Here is a 16404-nt window from a genome sequence, read left to right as displayed (position 1 = left end):
GCACACCAAGTCTGTCTTGTCTACACTTGCAAATTCACCAGAACTACTCCAAAATAACCCCTGATATGGACATGCAGATAGGTGTACATCCATACGGGAGTTCATAACACTCAGTAACTGCAGCAAACTATTTCCTTATAACTTTCACTACATTTTTGAGTGCAGGCAAGCTCTAAATCTTGTTAGCATCAATATGCTGCACCTCTGATAACTTTTATTCTCTAACACCCTGCTGCGTACACTTCACTGTTAAACCTGTAAGACTCTGTCCTGAAAAGAAGTAGGAACTGAACCATTGTGTATCCATAAAATTGTATCAGATTAAAGGGGAAATAGTTAAAAACATAACATTTGTAAGTAACTCCATGAGAAGGTAATCACATTTCCAAATAAGAATGCCTTTTCTTATTTAGCTGGCTTTGAAAGTAGATTAAGCTGTTTTGGACAATGGTGCTCTTATTCAAGAAGAAAGCCCCACTCACTTGAAATTATTTGGGGATAATTATTCCAGAATACCTAATAAATCCTTATACCTGGCCTTCCACCAGCACTTGCTGTGCTAGTATTGTGCAGTGCTTGCAAAGCGGTTGCCTCTCAAAGATCCCTACTGTCAGAATAAAGCAACTAGATGCCAAATACCATTCTCAGAGGATCACTGCACATGAGAGAGATGCAGGAAGAAAACACATGCTACAAAACTCTGGATTTTTAGATTTTTTGACAGCTAACACCACCAATACAAGTAATGATTAAAAAAAAAAAAAAAGAAAGCAAAAGCCACAAACAAGAAATATTAAACCTGAACAAAAGAAAAATGATCTTCTTTTGGTCAGATGTAGCTTCAGGATAGCATACTCAAAGTGTGAAATCATTATTTATTATTTGTGACTCCTTCTCCATAAAACTAAAGCCCTTTTTTGGGCTGTGTTGCTCCGTAGTGGTAGACTGACAGAAAACGCAAGCTCTGTGTTACCCCTTTGTAATATCATGATTTCCACCACTTCCATAAGCTACAGCAAAGTTGAGAGTCATTGTGGCCACTTCACAAAAAATATGAATTAAAATACGCATCCCATTTCAGTATTAGGAACTGAAAATGCTATTCTCTGGTGGTGACTTTAGCACTTCAAACCTGCTCTTGGTCCCGCTTTTCCCTCCAAGTGATCTTAATCTGAGCAGAAAGCCCATCTCTCTGCTCACCAAAGCAGGCTGCAATGTTATTTCTAGCCCAAACAGTGGATTTGCTTAGGCTGCCAGCAAGGACGTTAGCCTCAGATTTTCCATCTGACTGACACATGACCAGAACAGCATGCTTGGACACATACGGGTTCTGGCATAGTACCAACAGTACAAATGAATGATGAAAACTTTAATATGAGAAAGCACGGCTCTATGTGTGAAGTTTAAAGACATGAAAATATGTTGTTATAAATCCAAAGTTTCACTCTGGCTGCTATCCTGTATAATTCAACTGAACTCTATTTTACATGCATACTCTTCTAGTTTTTATATATTTATTGATTTATATATATATGTATATATAAAGATGGATGTTATCTGATTTTTCTTTTGTTTAGCATAGTGTGATACAGTTTGATGATACTCTGGCTGCTTAGTAGATGCCAACTGCATCTGCATTTAGTCTATACTATATTGCATACTCTCTTGGAATCAGATTCATGCCAGACCTATCAGGATAAGACAGTTTCTGATCACATAGAATATCAAAAAGAATAGCGACATCACCATGTCACTTACCAGTGTCTAGGAAGTCCTTACACTTACTCTAGTTTCAGTGCAATAAGAAAACAGATGTATAAACTATAAGAAATAAGAAGAAATGGCAGTCTTCAGTTCTGACAAGCTTACCTCTGTAATGTATTTCCACAGCATCATAGTATGGCCACACCAGTTTTGAGGCAAAAATAACTGCCAAATTTACCCCACGAGTATCTTTTGTCCTCTCGCAATCTATATGAAACAAGACCTTTCCCAGAGCTCTTGCCTGTCTATTCCCCAAATCTCTCCATTGTTTTTGTAAAATAACCTTTAATTCTTGCTGAACTTTAGCTGTCCCAAAACGAGTTCTTGCAGAACACTGCTTTAAATCTGCTTTTGTGGGAAATGCAGCTCCCGCAGGATGGCCTGGCAGCCAGAGACGCCTTCTCATGCCATGCTCTGGCACACAAGCCACAGCCTCTCCACTCAGCTCTGTGCCTTTTCTCTTTCCTGCCCTTTTCTGTCTTACTCTTTCCCCTTATCTTTTTTCTACAGCAATTTACCTCTTTCAAAAATTAGTTCTCATTTTCCCTCCATCTAGCTTTGTTTTTCTCACTTACCTTTTCCTCTTTTCCTATCTCAAATGACAACACAAGGCTCAAGAGACAGATCTATAGCCAGATTTAAGAGACTATTTAACCCACGTTCAGAGCTGAGCTCAGAGCTACAGGTGCAGAGAAAGCCAAGCTGATGGTCCCTGTGGAACAACCCCAGTTTTGGGCAAACCCACTGCTCCCACTGCCAGCTGCATGGGCTCTCAGTGCAGAAGTGAGGACTAACAGCGGCTAGTTCTCCCAAAGATCTCTGTTGCTTCAGTGAAGCCACAATTATATACAATTGCAGTAACCAGACTACTTGCTATTGTTATCTTGTTGGTATCTTGATCCATTCCTTCCTCTTTTCCCAATGCTATTCCTAAAAGTACCAATTATCAAAAGATCCTCACTAAAACTGTGAAACACTTGTCATTTCCCGAAATGGCGCTCAGCTTTCCGCTCCCAGAAAGCCCAGCTCAGTCTCCTGACATCCTCCAGTAATTAGGCAAGCCAGAGGTGCTCAGAGTTATACACAGCAACCCTTGATACCAGCAGGCCTTCCTTCCCTTGTCTCCAAGGAATCCACAGTAAATTGCTCCTGAATTCAGCTTTGGCAGGCACAAACAATAGTCTGGTACGGTCTAGAGATTTTGCAGCTACCTCATTTAAATTGAGAAAAAGGTGGCTGTAATGAAATAAATATGAAAATTAATATTAAAATGTTTTTTCATTTACTGAGATTAGTTTTCCACTAAAAATAAAATTAAAATTCTGCTGCATGATTTTTCTGCAAAGACAAGATTCCATGGCCATGAAATTAGAGAACACATGGAGCTCAGTATCAGTGTCAGCGGAAGGACTAAGGTCTTAATTTATGAGAAAATCACAACAAAGTGCCCATTTTACACATGAATGCCTTCATTAAACACAGACAGCAGCCCAGGATTTTATAAATAATACATGCATATACGTACTTCACTAAATTGCCCAATATCTTGAAACATAGATCACCCTGCAGAGTAGACAATGCACTGTCAAGAATCCAATAGTAATAATATCTAGTCCATCAATGAAAATGAATCAGCAGTATTTTCTAACAATTGGCATGTAACTGTAAAGTTAATTATATATTCAGCACATTAAAAATGTGTGTATGCAAGTATTAGCAACCACTACCAGAACACAGGGATCTGCAGCATCCTCTCTGGATGACAAGTTGGGTGAGATGCAGCACGCTTTCCATCAATTACAAAGATGGAATAAGCTTTTGAAGAAGACACTCATATAAAACCCTTCTTTTAAAAAGGTCCACTGCAGAAATGCAAGGCGCTGCATTGTTCAACATATATGTATTTCTAGACTTTTAAACATAAATGTCAATAAAAGAGGAGCCATTTACACTAACCTTGATGGAGATAAGTAAACATGGAAAATGGGCTATTATATTTCATAGGAGTAAAAAATAAATATTTATGATTCATCTCTTCATTACTCAATTATTCATTTAACATGGAATTCCACTTGCAGTTTTCAGAGAAGGAAATTAGTAGAGATATAAAATATGCATAGCTGCTTTTCTGCCTCTTTTGGGGGCAACATGACAAAGTAAGCTTTTGCCATTCTTCTTCCATTTTTACCTTTAAGTTTTTTTGTTTGTTTGTTTTTTGTTCTTTCCTATGTCTCCCAGAAGGATGCATAGCTATTTAGCATGTAAAGTGTCAGATATTAGACAACACACCCCCCTGGTCCCAGGTACCCAACTAAAAAGAAGTCCAAGACTAGCATTTATAATTTCTAAGAGCACAAATGTCCCATATGCATGAATCTCTCTTTATTTCTCTTCAATCCTGTATTTTTGTAAAAATCTTCACTTTTATTTATGTTCAGATAGCCCAGTCACCATCAAGGCAAATGCTCTAAGATAAAGAAGGAAAATAAAGAAATAAAGAAATGTTCAATTACATAATTCCATTTCCATGATAACAAGTTGGAGTGATAATGCCACTGTCTCTGCAACTTTCTGGCCATGAGGACGTCATCTTAAGGCCAACATTATCCTATCTTAGGTCCCTAAATATATATTCTGACACCCAACAAGAAACCTGATTTCAGAATTAATGAACAACCACAGTCCCACTATTTAGTTAGCAATGTAAAAAACAAACAAACAAAACAAAAACTGATATTTAGTGAGTTATACTTTTTTTTTCCTAATCATCAACCTGGCTACTAACTAAAGCTCTTTGTTTCTTTGTCTTCGTGGGGTTGATTGTTTTTTTTTTTACTAGAGGCAGCATCTTTAAGATTAACTTCAGGGTTTGGGATCGTGAAAGCTACCTATTATTATATTTGCAAGTGAAAATCCTCAGAGAATATGGGGGAGTGAGTATATGAAAAATAATAGAAAGAGGTGCTAATAAAAGCAGACTAGGATAAAGGAGCTGGATAGGTGGGTTTGGAAGCCTTTCACACCTCCGTAGCTTCAACAGCTGATGAACTTACTGCTGTTTCCAAGAAAAATCATCTGAGATATAGCTGAACTGTCAGTGAAGGGCAACATGCTAATTCTTCTTGTCTTCTCTACTAGAAAGTCAGAACACTGCCCTTTATTGTTGTTGTTGTTTTATTTATTTTTTAATCCATGCCCAAGACAAAAACTTATCAGCAAATTCATATTTCATGGAAACATCAGCCTAAAGAAGTGATTTGGTATGAGAATGTATACATGTCTGTCACAATCTACAGCATAGTTTTCATAGCACTATAATGCTCTGCCAGGAGGAAAACAAAAAGACAAACCTGAAATCTTAAATTTTAAGCAGCTTAAACAAGATATTTGCTGAAATGGGATAAAGGTATTTGCATGCTGAAGAGATTATGGAAATAGCATTTGCATACTTGTAGAATGCATGTTCTATTAACAGCAAAAGGGAATTCCTTCTATACCTTTCCTTTCCAAATGCCCACCACAGCTTACAATGAGGAAACAGAATGATAACAGTTACTTTAGAACCTCTTACACTGATGATTCAGTTATCAGGGCCTACCTTACAGAATCACACACTAATTCAGTTTGGAAGGGATGTCTGGAGGTCATCTAGCCCAACTTCCCTACGAGAACAGCCTCAACTTGATCAGGCTGAGCAAAGACAGAAATACCACAACCTATCTCAGCACTTGTTCAGTTGCTTTGACACCCTTATGGTGAAATAAAAATTCTTCATATTTAATTCATTTTCTTATGCTACAACTTGCATGCAGAGTCTTGCGTCCTACTGACTATTCCCTTCTCTGAGAAAATTACTGAATCTGTAGACAAGGGGAGAGCAGCAAATGTCATTCACATTGATTTCGGTACGGGTTTGACACTGTCTCGCACTATACCCTTGTGCCCAAGCTTGGACATTATAGTCTGGATGGGCAGCCAACTAGGTGGGAATGAAACTAATGGGACAGTCAGGCCCCGAGTATCTCAGTTAATGGGTCATGCTCTACCTGGAGGCCAGTAACAAGTGGAGCACCTCAGGAGTCTATCCTGCAACTGGCCTGCTTAACACATTTATATCAAAGAAATGGAAAGTCCTGCGCCTGGGAAAGAAGAGTCCCTTGCAATGAGACAGGCTGGGAGCAGCTCTGCTGGAACAGACCTTGGGGTTGAGCACAAGCCAGCAATGTGCTCTGGCAGCACAGCCTGTAGGGTGAGGGAAGCCACCATCCTCCCCCCCCTCCTCAGTATTTGATAGATCAAAGTAACTCAGCTAGGTCAAAGAAAAAACTATCATCAATTTCTCCTTCTACCTGGAACAACCAAAGAATCTGAACCTTTGGATGGCTGACTAGCTGAAAAGACGTAAGAGGCATTCTGGAGTCTTTGACCCCATTAACAGAGATGCTCCCTGCTCCAAAACATCCCCGTGTATTCCCCTCATTATAAAATGCAATTGTCAAAAGCAAATGGTTACTAATCACAAAAGCTACCTGGAGGAAACCAGAAGGTCACAGACACTATTCATGAAATTCAAAGTTTATATCATAAACCCTTTCTAAATGTTTTTTCTAGGAGACAGAATGTTTTAGCTAGTACTTTTCCAAATGAGTCACTAACACCCTTGTCTTAATTCTGCAGCTGCTGCTAATTTGGAGTGCCAGCCTTCTCCCCTCCTTCCCCAGAATGAAATAAAATATCAATGTTGCACTGTGCTGAAAATGGAAAGTTAGATGTAACATTATGCTACAAGGCCTCTGGAAGTCCCATTTACCTTTGATTCTTTCTTTTCACACAGGCCTGTACCTAACTTAAGCCCAGTCAGCAACTTAGTTCACACTTTCTTCCACATTCATTGGTTGTAAGAATGAAACACATACTCAAATGATTTTTAACACTCAGTGCACCAATACCTAACACAATTTAAAACAGTAAAAGAGAAAATAAAATCGTATTAAAATGATGCTAGCAGCTATCTGCATATATAGGCAATCTGCGGAGCTATGCTGCATCTTCCTTTGGCTTGGATCTTTCACCCTTTCTGCTAAGGGCATGGAAAACCTTTTAGTTAAGAGAAGCAAGCACCACCATTTTGTTGCACAAATGTGAGACCCAAGAGGGAATACTTTCAGGGGGACAACTTCACCCACAGTAAATCGCAAATCTCAAACTCCTTGTGTATCTCATTGGTGGCTCCACTGCAAAAATGCTTTATATTTGGGGCACTTGGGGTTAGTTTTCAGCCAGACTTGTTTCTTGATTCAGCTCACCGACCGACCACACGAGTGCTAGTGCCAGCGCAAGGGAAGGGACAGGAATGAGTTGCTCGGGGCAATGGGGAAAGAGAAGGCTGCCCTTTTTGGCTGCTGTGCATAGCTATGTGAAATTAAAGTGATTATGTAGCTATGGCCTGAGGGATGGAAGAGGTCACAGATACTACCACAGCCTATATACTGCCATAGAAATTGTGTCAGCGTATGTTGCCAAGAGACAAGCAAGGGAATTCAGTTCTTAACCTGTAAAATCCACGAAGTAAAGCCCATTCACTCCACTTCGGGATGGCAGATCAATACTTCGCTCTCAATGCAGGAGTCACCCTGCACACTTTGGGTTGCGTTTCGCATCAGTGCCCTCTGTGCATCTACTTGGAATGGTTACAAAGCACTTCTCACAGGCCTCATCCATACATTGACATTTCAGAAACTTAGCTAAAATATATTCTGAAATGTTTTCATCAAGTCAGAGCAATTGAGACTAAATATGGTCTCAGACCATGAACAGAGCACAATAGCTTCCCAAAAGCTACCATGAAAAAATGTAAGCCATGGTACCTGATTACATCCATGTCCAAGCTCTTAGCCTCCCTCAATTATGAGATAACATAATTCAGCTTAGATCTTAACCAAATTAAATTTAAAGGCAAGTCTCAGTATTTTCAGTTGAGGGAGACTAAGCAAGTACATGAAGGCAGATAATTATTATCACCTATTAGGCACACTAAATATGATCTGAATCTATTATGTGCCTGCATTTTGGCTGAAATGAATTAAACTCAGACAAAACCAATCTTTATCAGCATCTTTGTCCGACATCGTTCATTTATTTGACTGAGCAGGTGCTTTTCCAGTAGAAATAGTTGTGATCACTGCTTTGCACTGGCCATAGGAAACACACAATACAACAACGACAACAAAAAATGAGTATATCATTTGTAGCACGTTTTTGGCTAAGTCTCAGCATGTATCTTGAAACTTTCTCAAACCAAAAGTATCATTTCATGAAAAGCAATTTTTGAATTGTTATCAGTTCTTGATTATGCGTATTTGGAAGACTGCAACTGAAATATGCGACTGTACCAAGCTTTATTTTCCAGTTTATTACCATGCCTTTGTTCAGACCTCCTTATTGATATCACAATCAAGCATTCTTCATTAGGAGCACTGAATCAGTAGCATCAATTATGTTTCTGAGTAAGAGTGATGGATCTAGTATCAACATTGATAGCACACATTCTTGCTTAGACTTCAAAGCAGCTTAAAAATTCTGACAGGTTTATTGTTGTTTGGGGGGTGAATATATATATATATAGGCATTTTTTTCTGAAATGAATTGTTCGTTGTTTTTTTTTAATAGAAAAAATAGTTTTAATAAACTATTATAAATGAACGCTGCTTTACTACATGTATTATTCTTCACTAGAAAATTTCAATAATTTTGCAAATCTTTTCTTTGTTCCTTCAACATGAAGTGGAAACTTAGAAATTTACTCTCACAAAATTTCATCATTGATTCTGAGACCTGCAATTTTATCCCTGAAGTAGAAGCAAAGTATTTTGAAGTGTGGGGTTCCCCTTTACAAATCAGGGCAAGAACCTAAACAGCATGCTCAACTCTGGTCTGCAAGTAATCAGAAAAAACTACAGTCATTACCATGAGTAACAGTAAAGTTGTGAAAGAAAACATACTTTAAAGAACTCTTTTATTGAAAGAAATTTAACATCTCTCCCCACAAACTTATTGCATGCTTTTCATGACTGCCTTGGGATACTGCATTGAAGACAAAGCTAGAAAATGCACTAGTACACATCAGACATATTGTACAATTCCCATCTCCTACAGTTGTTGCCTACTTACTTCATAGACCCTGATCACTGAAAAAAAATGATTTGAACACAGTTTTGGAATATACCTGGTGCCTGGGGGATTTACCAAACACAAAACGAAAACTACACTAAGTTTTTCAAGCCTTTTTCAACTCATATATTGGTTTATCACGTATGTGTAAAAGTCAATCCCATAATATTACCAGACTCAAGATCTGACTCATACATCAGCAGTAAATTTACTACTGAATCAAGAAGAGGGACCGAGATTTTGTTGACATTTGTTAAATGAGGCCAATCATGCAGTATCAAATTAAGCCCCAAGCACAGCGTACTCCAGGGATGAGTTTAGTCTCAAACTTCTTGAAATTACAAAGCTAATAAGAATCTGTCATTTCTACCATTAATGATGTGAGGAAAATATTTTTTCTTTTGTAATTTGCAAATTCAGCCTCTAAGTGCATGTATATTTATACAATTCCTCCCCCTAAGGAGGCTGCATTAAGGGAGGAAAGTCATGGCTTTTTAAAACCTCTCTTAAAAAGATTTCTTAGAAAAAAATACAAAATCAGCATAACTTAAGCAGCTGCCATTGCAACCACTTCTTGATTACAGCCCCCATCACACCATCTACATGCCATACTGCCTAACTTTCACTCCTTCAAAATGAAGATTATGAATATCGTGTTATTGCAGATCACCTCCAAATCAAGCATGGTCAGCGTATCCCACGAATGAATCAATTTCCTAGAGAATAAAACGTTGCTTATCTAAAATCAAAGGCAAAACTCGTGCTAACTTCAATGAAGTCAATCTTCAAGACAAAAATCATGAAGCGCGTCTACACTGAGTGCATCTTTACCATCATCAGCATGATTTATAAAGTTACAGCAATGATGTACATTAACACACGATACATTCGCATATGTCCTCCTGAACCCACCAAACAATGCCATGTGGAACATCTGGGTTCACCCTTTAAGCTATTGCTATTAACAATATATCTGGTTACATCCTGCTTCTAATGTGTATTTGCCCATCAGGCTAATCTGCCATTACATCTCAAGAGAGGCCCTGTAACAGAATAATTCAAGGGAAAACTGGAGTATTTCAAAGCAAGGAGGACAAACACGTGCAGAGCAATGGACAAACTTTGCATGATCCATTTCTAGAAAGGATTCAACATCTGAAAATACAAGAATTATCTTAGCAATAGTTTCTAGAAATACTTGCTGAAGAACACATTTCTAGTTCACAGCAAGCTACACAAACTAAACTTCAAAAGTTAAAAGGAGCTTTAACTGGGACAAGAACTGAGATTTCCACTCACACTAAGCTAGCTTGGACAAATACATAAAAGAACCATTGTGATCAGTGACAAAAAGTCAGCAGCCTTTCAGATGGATACAAACAAGCACTGCCACTTCTGGCCTGGGATGTCTGGGAGAAGAGAAAACCTGTCCTTGGGAAGCACTCTTCACTTTTCCGTTTTTTTACGTCCCTGAGATTATTTTACAGAGCTGAAGGGATCACCTATCGCTCTCAAGTATTTCTTAAAATTCCTATAATTTACATTTCTTTCTCTTCCATGATGTGGTACACTTTTTGAAGGAATTCTTTGGGCAGTTACACCTACGGGACACAATAAAATCCTAGCCTTGCAGGAATAGGAGAGAACACATTCAAGAGACTAATGAGGCTAACAGGATTAGATATCTGTCTGGAGACAAAAAAAAAAAAAAACAGTTTGCCAGCAGCTAACCTGTGCTGTTTTTTTTTCCCCCCACCTCAATGGATTTCCAAACCCATTCCAGAATCAGAGAGATTCAGAATTATGGACAATTAAAATAACTTCCCATGCTACAAAGCGTGCAAAACATTTCTATCAGACTTTATAAACAGATTCACCCATTCTCTGTGTTACTATAAACCTGACTCGTCTTTCACTGTGTACAAATTTTGCAGTCATAGTGCATACGGAATAAATCTAAACCAAACTGATTAGAATTAGTAATCATTTACACTGATTAAAATCAGCTCAAAAGCTAGTAAAATTCTTTAAAGGGCAACAGACCTGTGCTGGGCACAGAAAGCTGTGAGTAAAGGCGTTCATGAGCAGCAAACCATTAGAGGGTCCTACAGCTTCTGCTTTAGAACCAGCAGCTCCTACATCAGTCTCTTAGCTTCATACCTGGGACACTAAACTGTGAATTACCCAGTGTCTCCTCATATGAAAGTTTCATATCTGCTTTGTAGTGTTACAACCGCAAGTTCTCTTTTAACTGATGTCCCACTTACTCTGCCATCAACAGGTTTGCAGAAAAACTCAGCGTTCCCCTCTTAAAATTTGATGTTGGCAGCCTGAAAATAAGTTTTTGACATGGCAGAACCTGCCTGCTCACTACAGGTTTACATCAGTCTGCAGAACTGCCTACAAACCTCGACAAAGTTCTGGAAATATTAGTTCTTTTCCGAGCTGCCAGCGTACTGACTATGCAGCCACCAAATTACGGAGGTAGAAGCACACTGTAAGGTAGCTTAGCAAAATTCACAAGATTTCATTTCTTCTGAGTTGTTCTAATTCAATGCCATACAAAAAATAAAAATAAAATAAAAAATCAGCTATCACATACTATCCATCACTATGAAATGCCTGCACTTTAAATAAATCATGCTATCCATAGGAAACATTGCCTTTTTCTACTAACACTTTCTTATCCAAAGAAATTTGCTTTATGATACTGAAGTCTATCACTAGAATTAGACAGCTCTATTGTCACATTACAGTCCAAGGAAAAACCAGTGACACAGGCAGTTAGCACGATTTATTTGTAAATCATTGTGTCCGTTGCATCTCTGAATTCCTTTTGATATCCAGGTAAAGGAAAACAAAGCAGAAATTCACTAATATTTCTAACTTGACCAAAACAAACAGATTGTGGCCTAGCAATGTACATTTATATTTGCTTATCTGCACTTTAACTGCCTTGCTAAATGTTACATCACTCTGCTGAGCACACCTGGGTCTTTTTTACTCCTAGTCAGAGAGGCCTTTAAGCATTGGGAAAATGTATACGTTTTAATTAGCATCATTTTCTAAATGTTGACATACACGATCTCTTCATCAGAAGTGAAGAAACATCCATTGTACTTGGAAAGTATTTTTGATGCTCTCTGATACACCAAACAATGTTGCAATACAGGAGCTGTCCTAAAGCATACATTTATTAGAAGACACACACACAAAATAGGTATGTCAAACATTGAGTAAAACAGAGCAAAAATTGTGGCAGCCCAGAAAATGAAGGTCTTAAAAGCTTTAACGTGTAACCATTTCAAACTTTCTCTTTCCATTGCCATAATTATTTTTTTTCATATTAAAGGCCTTACACCTACTTCCAGTGTTTATTTTGTTCATTTTATTTAAGTCCATGGTTCCCCTAATGTCTTTTAATGCTGAACTCCCAGTGGGAGGGAGGTGCTGAATCACGACAAAAGTTTGTATTTCCTCCCAGAAAATATGACTGAAACAGCCTGAATACTTCATGAATAAGATTGTGAAGATCATAACAGATAAACACAAAATCTGTTTTTAAAATCTCTAACATATTTTGTAGCAATTAAAAGTTGACCATACCAACATTTCACCCCAAAGAACCATTAGCAATGCATGCAATTTCTAATGGGTATTTTCTAAACTCTCTACAGAAAAAAAATCCATCTTCAAGCAACTCCTGTCATCTCCTAATTATCGATTCGTGGCTTATTAGTCAGCAGATTTTCCATCGTCACTTAAATAAGGACAAGCCGGGAAGCAAAACTTCTAGTCTCAAAATCTCTTCCTTCCCTCAGTATGATCATGTACCATCACCCATCATACATTCAGCAAAGGCTACTCAGTTCTATCACAATTTGTGTTTGATAAAAACCAACCTCCAGAATTAGTGAAATATTTCATGTAATGGACAATGGTTCATTTTAGGACCCAAAGAATAAAACAAGTGAAAATGATGAATTAAATGATTTTTTTTTATATGTTCAGACAGGATCCATAACGAGGAGATTTCTTATACTACTGAATTCTGCATACTGCAATATCAAAACTCTTGGTTACTAGACCTTCTATCTACAATAAGGGGCCATCTTTTTTCTTTTATTTCTTCTTTAAAATCAAGATCTCTTACAATAGGAAGCTTTGGATCCCAAACATTTGATTTCATGTGTGTAGGTTAAATGTCTGTGTTTCAGCAGGGAGAGCGAGAGCACAAAGTAATGTGATTTCAGGCTGTATAATTTTATAGCAAAGACTGCAAGACGTTTTGAAGATGTCATTGACTGTAATACGGATCAATATTAAATTATCTGTACAGGAAACATTTTCAAAAGATGGTCCATCAAGCTTTCTCATAGGATCATGGATTTCTAGGATCATATTCTAATAACTACAGTAAGCTATTACAGCTTGTCTCCCTCTTCAATTATTTACAGGTCAAAAAAGCCAAGTGACATTGCTTTATGTATATTCAATGTTATGTACTTGGTTTGTAACTTACTAATGCCACAGAAAATCACAAAAGTAAACGCTTCTGAACAAAGACATTTTTTTCATTTGAGAGTATTTATATAGTCATACAGCTGAGAGATGCAAAAGGCTCTGTCAGGCATTGTACCTTTCCTAAAAAAACACATTGAAATATACGTATCCAAACTGACTACTCTGCAGCATCATCTTTAAATGGCTACATACTCCGCTATCTAGCCTGATGCCAGTTACACATTTAAGAGCTAATTAGTCGCATCAGATCACCTAAAGACCTTCATCTTATTCCTGTCAATTTCTTTATATATGAAAGCACATTTCAAAGCCTCTTCATTGCTGACTTGTAAAAGGTCTCATGACTGTCAAACTGAATTTATTTTTCAGCCAAGCACTATAAATTACATTTCACGATACAGTAACGCAGGGCACAATAAACAGAAGCCTATCATAGGTGCAGATAAAGAGGAGAAGAGAATTGTCCTCTTTTTGCCACAGAGGCTGGGCACTTCAATAGCAAAAAAAGAAGTAAAATGAAGAAAAAAGAAAAGAGGGAAACCACACCACAGTTATAACCTCTAAAAAAAAAGTTCACACGTTGAAGCCTCATATGGGTCTGTTTTGATTTGTGAGGAGTGACACTGGTGGTTGGAGAGGCTTATGCTAAATGTTCCAGACAGCTGATGCAACCACCTCTGCATCTGCCAGTTTGCAGTATGATGCTTCTAGAGCAGTGGGGCTGGCTGCCCTTACAGACTCAAAGGAGAAAGAAAAAAAAAAATGAGAGAGAGAGAAAGAGCTGGAGAAGCACCACAAGAACTCCCCAAATCAATTCTCCTGCAACCAGCAGCCAAGCGCGCACAGCTCCAGCCATCGCCAGCCGGCTCCCTGACCCCTTCTGAAGCCGCTTTCCTGAACTGTGCCTGCCACAAGGCTCCGAGCCCGCAGACGAGCACCCAGCCGGCGACCGCCGCGGGGCTCGCTGCCACCCGCGGCCCGTGGGGGCGGCCCGGCCCCGGCCCCGGCCCCCAGAGCTTTGGGGCCCCGCTTTGGGGCCCGCCGGGTGAAGTTTGGGGCCCGGCTTGGCAGCGGGCCGGCCGGGGGGGAGAGGCCACCGGGAGCGGCGAGGAACAGGAGGGCGGGAGGAAGGCGAGGGGGCAGCTCGGGGCCGCGCAGGCAGGAGCGGGGCCGGTTGAGGGGGGGGCTGCGGGCAGGAAGGGGCTGCGGGCTCTTTCCTGTCCCCGTCCCCCGCCGTAAGGTGACCGCCACCCCCCAGCCCCCGGCCGGCCGCCCGGGAGCGGGGCCAGCCGCCGCGCCGTGCCCTACCTTCGCCTGCAGATACTGGGGGTAGTAGTAGGTGGTGTACTGGGGGTACATCTGCTGTTTCCACACTTTGCCCATGAAGCTGGAAATGTAGCCTGCAGCGCAGGGACGGGGGGGCACTTTGGGGGGCTCCAGCCGCCTCTCCGTCTCTCTCCTCCCTGGCGGCGGCGGCTGCTCCTCGGCCGAGCCCAGACCTTCCTCCTCCTCCTCCTCCGCCCAAAAGCCGCAGCGGAGCGGGCAGCGGGGGGCAGGCGCTCTCCCTGCTCTCCCTCCGGCCCCGGGAGTCGCTGCCAAGTCCCCGCCCGGCCGAGGCCGAGCAGCGGCGGGCCGGCTGGCGGAGCGGCGGCGGTGCCAGGCGGCGGGGCAGGGCTGGCGGCGGCGGCGGGGAGGGAGGGAGGGAGGGAGGGGACGGGGGAAGGAGGGGGCGAGGGGCGGCGCTTGGCCCCGCTCGGCGCCCGCCGGGAGAGCCCCGGGCCCGGCCGGGGCAGGGGGAGCCGCCTGGCAGCCGGGCCGGGCCGTGGCAGGAAGCTGAGGGGGGCTCCGGCTGCTCGGAGGGGGGCGGTGGTCGCAGCCGGCGCGGCTCTGACCTAATTAGCCGGGGGCTTTGTTAGCGCCGCGGCTCTTTGTGCGGCTCGGCGGAGAATGGGAGGCGATTTGGGAAAAGTACGTCTGGCTTCGGGTCTGCCTGGCAGCGGAGGGTCCGTTTGTCTGCCGGCAGCAGGAGGGACTGCAGTGCTAAAATCAGTTTAGAGAACAGCAGCCGCAAGAGCAGACCGAGTGCTCCGTCTGGTCCACGGCGCGTCCTTGCGTTTGTACTTTTGCCAGCTGTGCTGAGTACGCCTCCTTCTCCAACGGGAAAAAATCCTCCTGTAGTCAATAAGAGTTACAATTCTTTCACTTGGGTTTCCTCTCTACAAGATAATCTCCCAAGCATCAGAAGCAGGGACCAGCAGCACACCACAATCTGCCGTTATTTGTAATACACTTGGCCCAGCGCGCTTACCTCTGACAACCGTGGCTCTTTGCTACCCGATGATAAACTGAGCCCACAATATTAAGCAGATGCCATTTCTTTGTCACATTAATCACAGTCATTTTTGTCTCGCTGTGCTGTTTTATTAATAAAACATACATGCCAGGTTCACCAAAACTGCGGAATATATTAGCGTTAACCAAGCTAAATGCGGCAATAGCGGAAAGAAGGATTTAGAAACTTAGGGATTTGTGCATCCCAGTGCAATAGCAAAGGCAGCGTTTCTGCAGCCATGAATCCCTGGTGCAGGCTGAGCAATGACAGGGAGCTGCAGATCCAAGTGACATTGCAGCTTACCTGGCTAGCCATTAAGATCTCGTTACAGTTTTTTTCCAGGGAGGAAATGTGTATGTCCTTTATAGGCCACACAGATTAAAAGACTACCTGCGTCTTTAGGAGAGGGCTTTTTCTCCAGGAAAGCTGCATGGGAGGTTTGGGGTTTGTTTCTTGTTTGCCTGGTTGTTTTAGGTGAACACATGACTAGAATAACTATGAAAAGAAGGGGGAGCACAAAAAAGGCTAAGAGATGGTAATCTTTTTGTGTCCACTGCGGTAACTTCCTGTGGGAGGGACAGAGATTAAAGCTGGGGAAAAGCTGAGCAAAAGAG

The 16404-nt window shown here is 41.1% G+C and overlaps 1 protein-coding gene across 4 annotated transcripts in view; it reads right to left on the bottom strand.

Annotated features, from left to right (window-relative positions):
- Positions 1-15135, bottom strand: part of RBMS1 (RNA binding motif single stranded interacting protein 1) — a 148340-nt gene extending 133205 nt beyond the window's left edge. For 2 of the 4 annotated variants that reach the window (XM_048072270.2, XM_048072271.2), the window contains exon 1: positions 14767-15135. In XM_048072270.2, the coding sequence (XP_047928227.1) occupies positions 14767-14841 (75 nt within the window). In that variant the 5' untranslated portion in view covers positions 14842-15135. The remainder of the gene's footprint in view (positions 1-14766) is intronic. The other 2 variants (XM_048072269.2, XM_066999485.1) reach the window with 1 other exon arrangement.
- Positions 15136-16404: the final 1269 nt, after the last annotated feature.

The sequence above is a fragment of the Anser cygnoides genome, chromosome 6 (genome assembly GCF_040182565.1).
Source record: "Anser cygnoides isolate HZ-2024a breed goose chromosome 6, Taihu_goose_T2T_genome, whole genome shotgun sequence".
Taxonomy (NCBI): Eukaryota; Metazoa; Chordata; class Aves; order Anseriformes; family Anatidae; genus Anser; species Anser cygnoides.
This window is presented reverse-complemented; position numbering and strand designations above follow the sequence as displayed.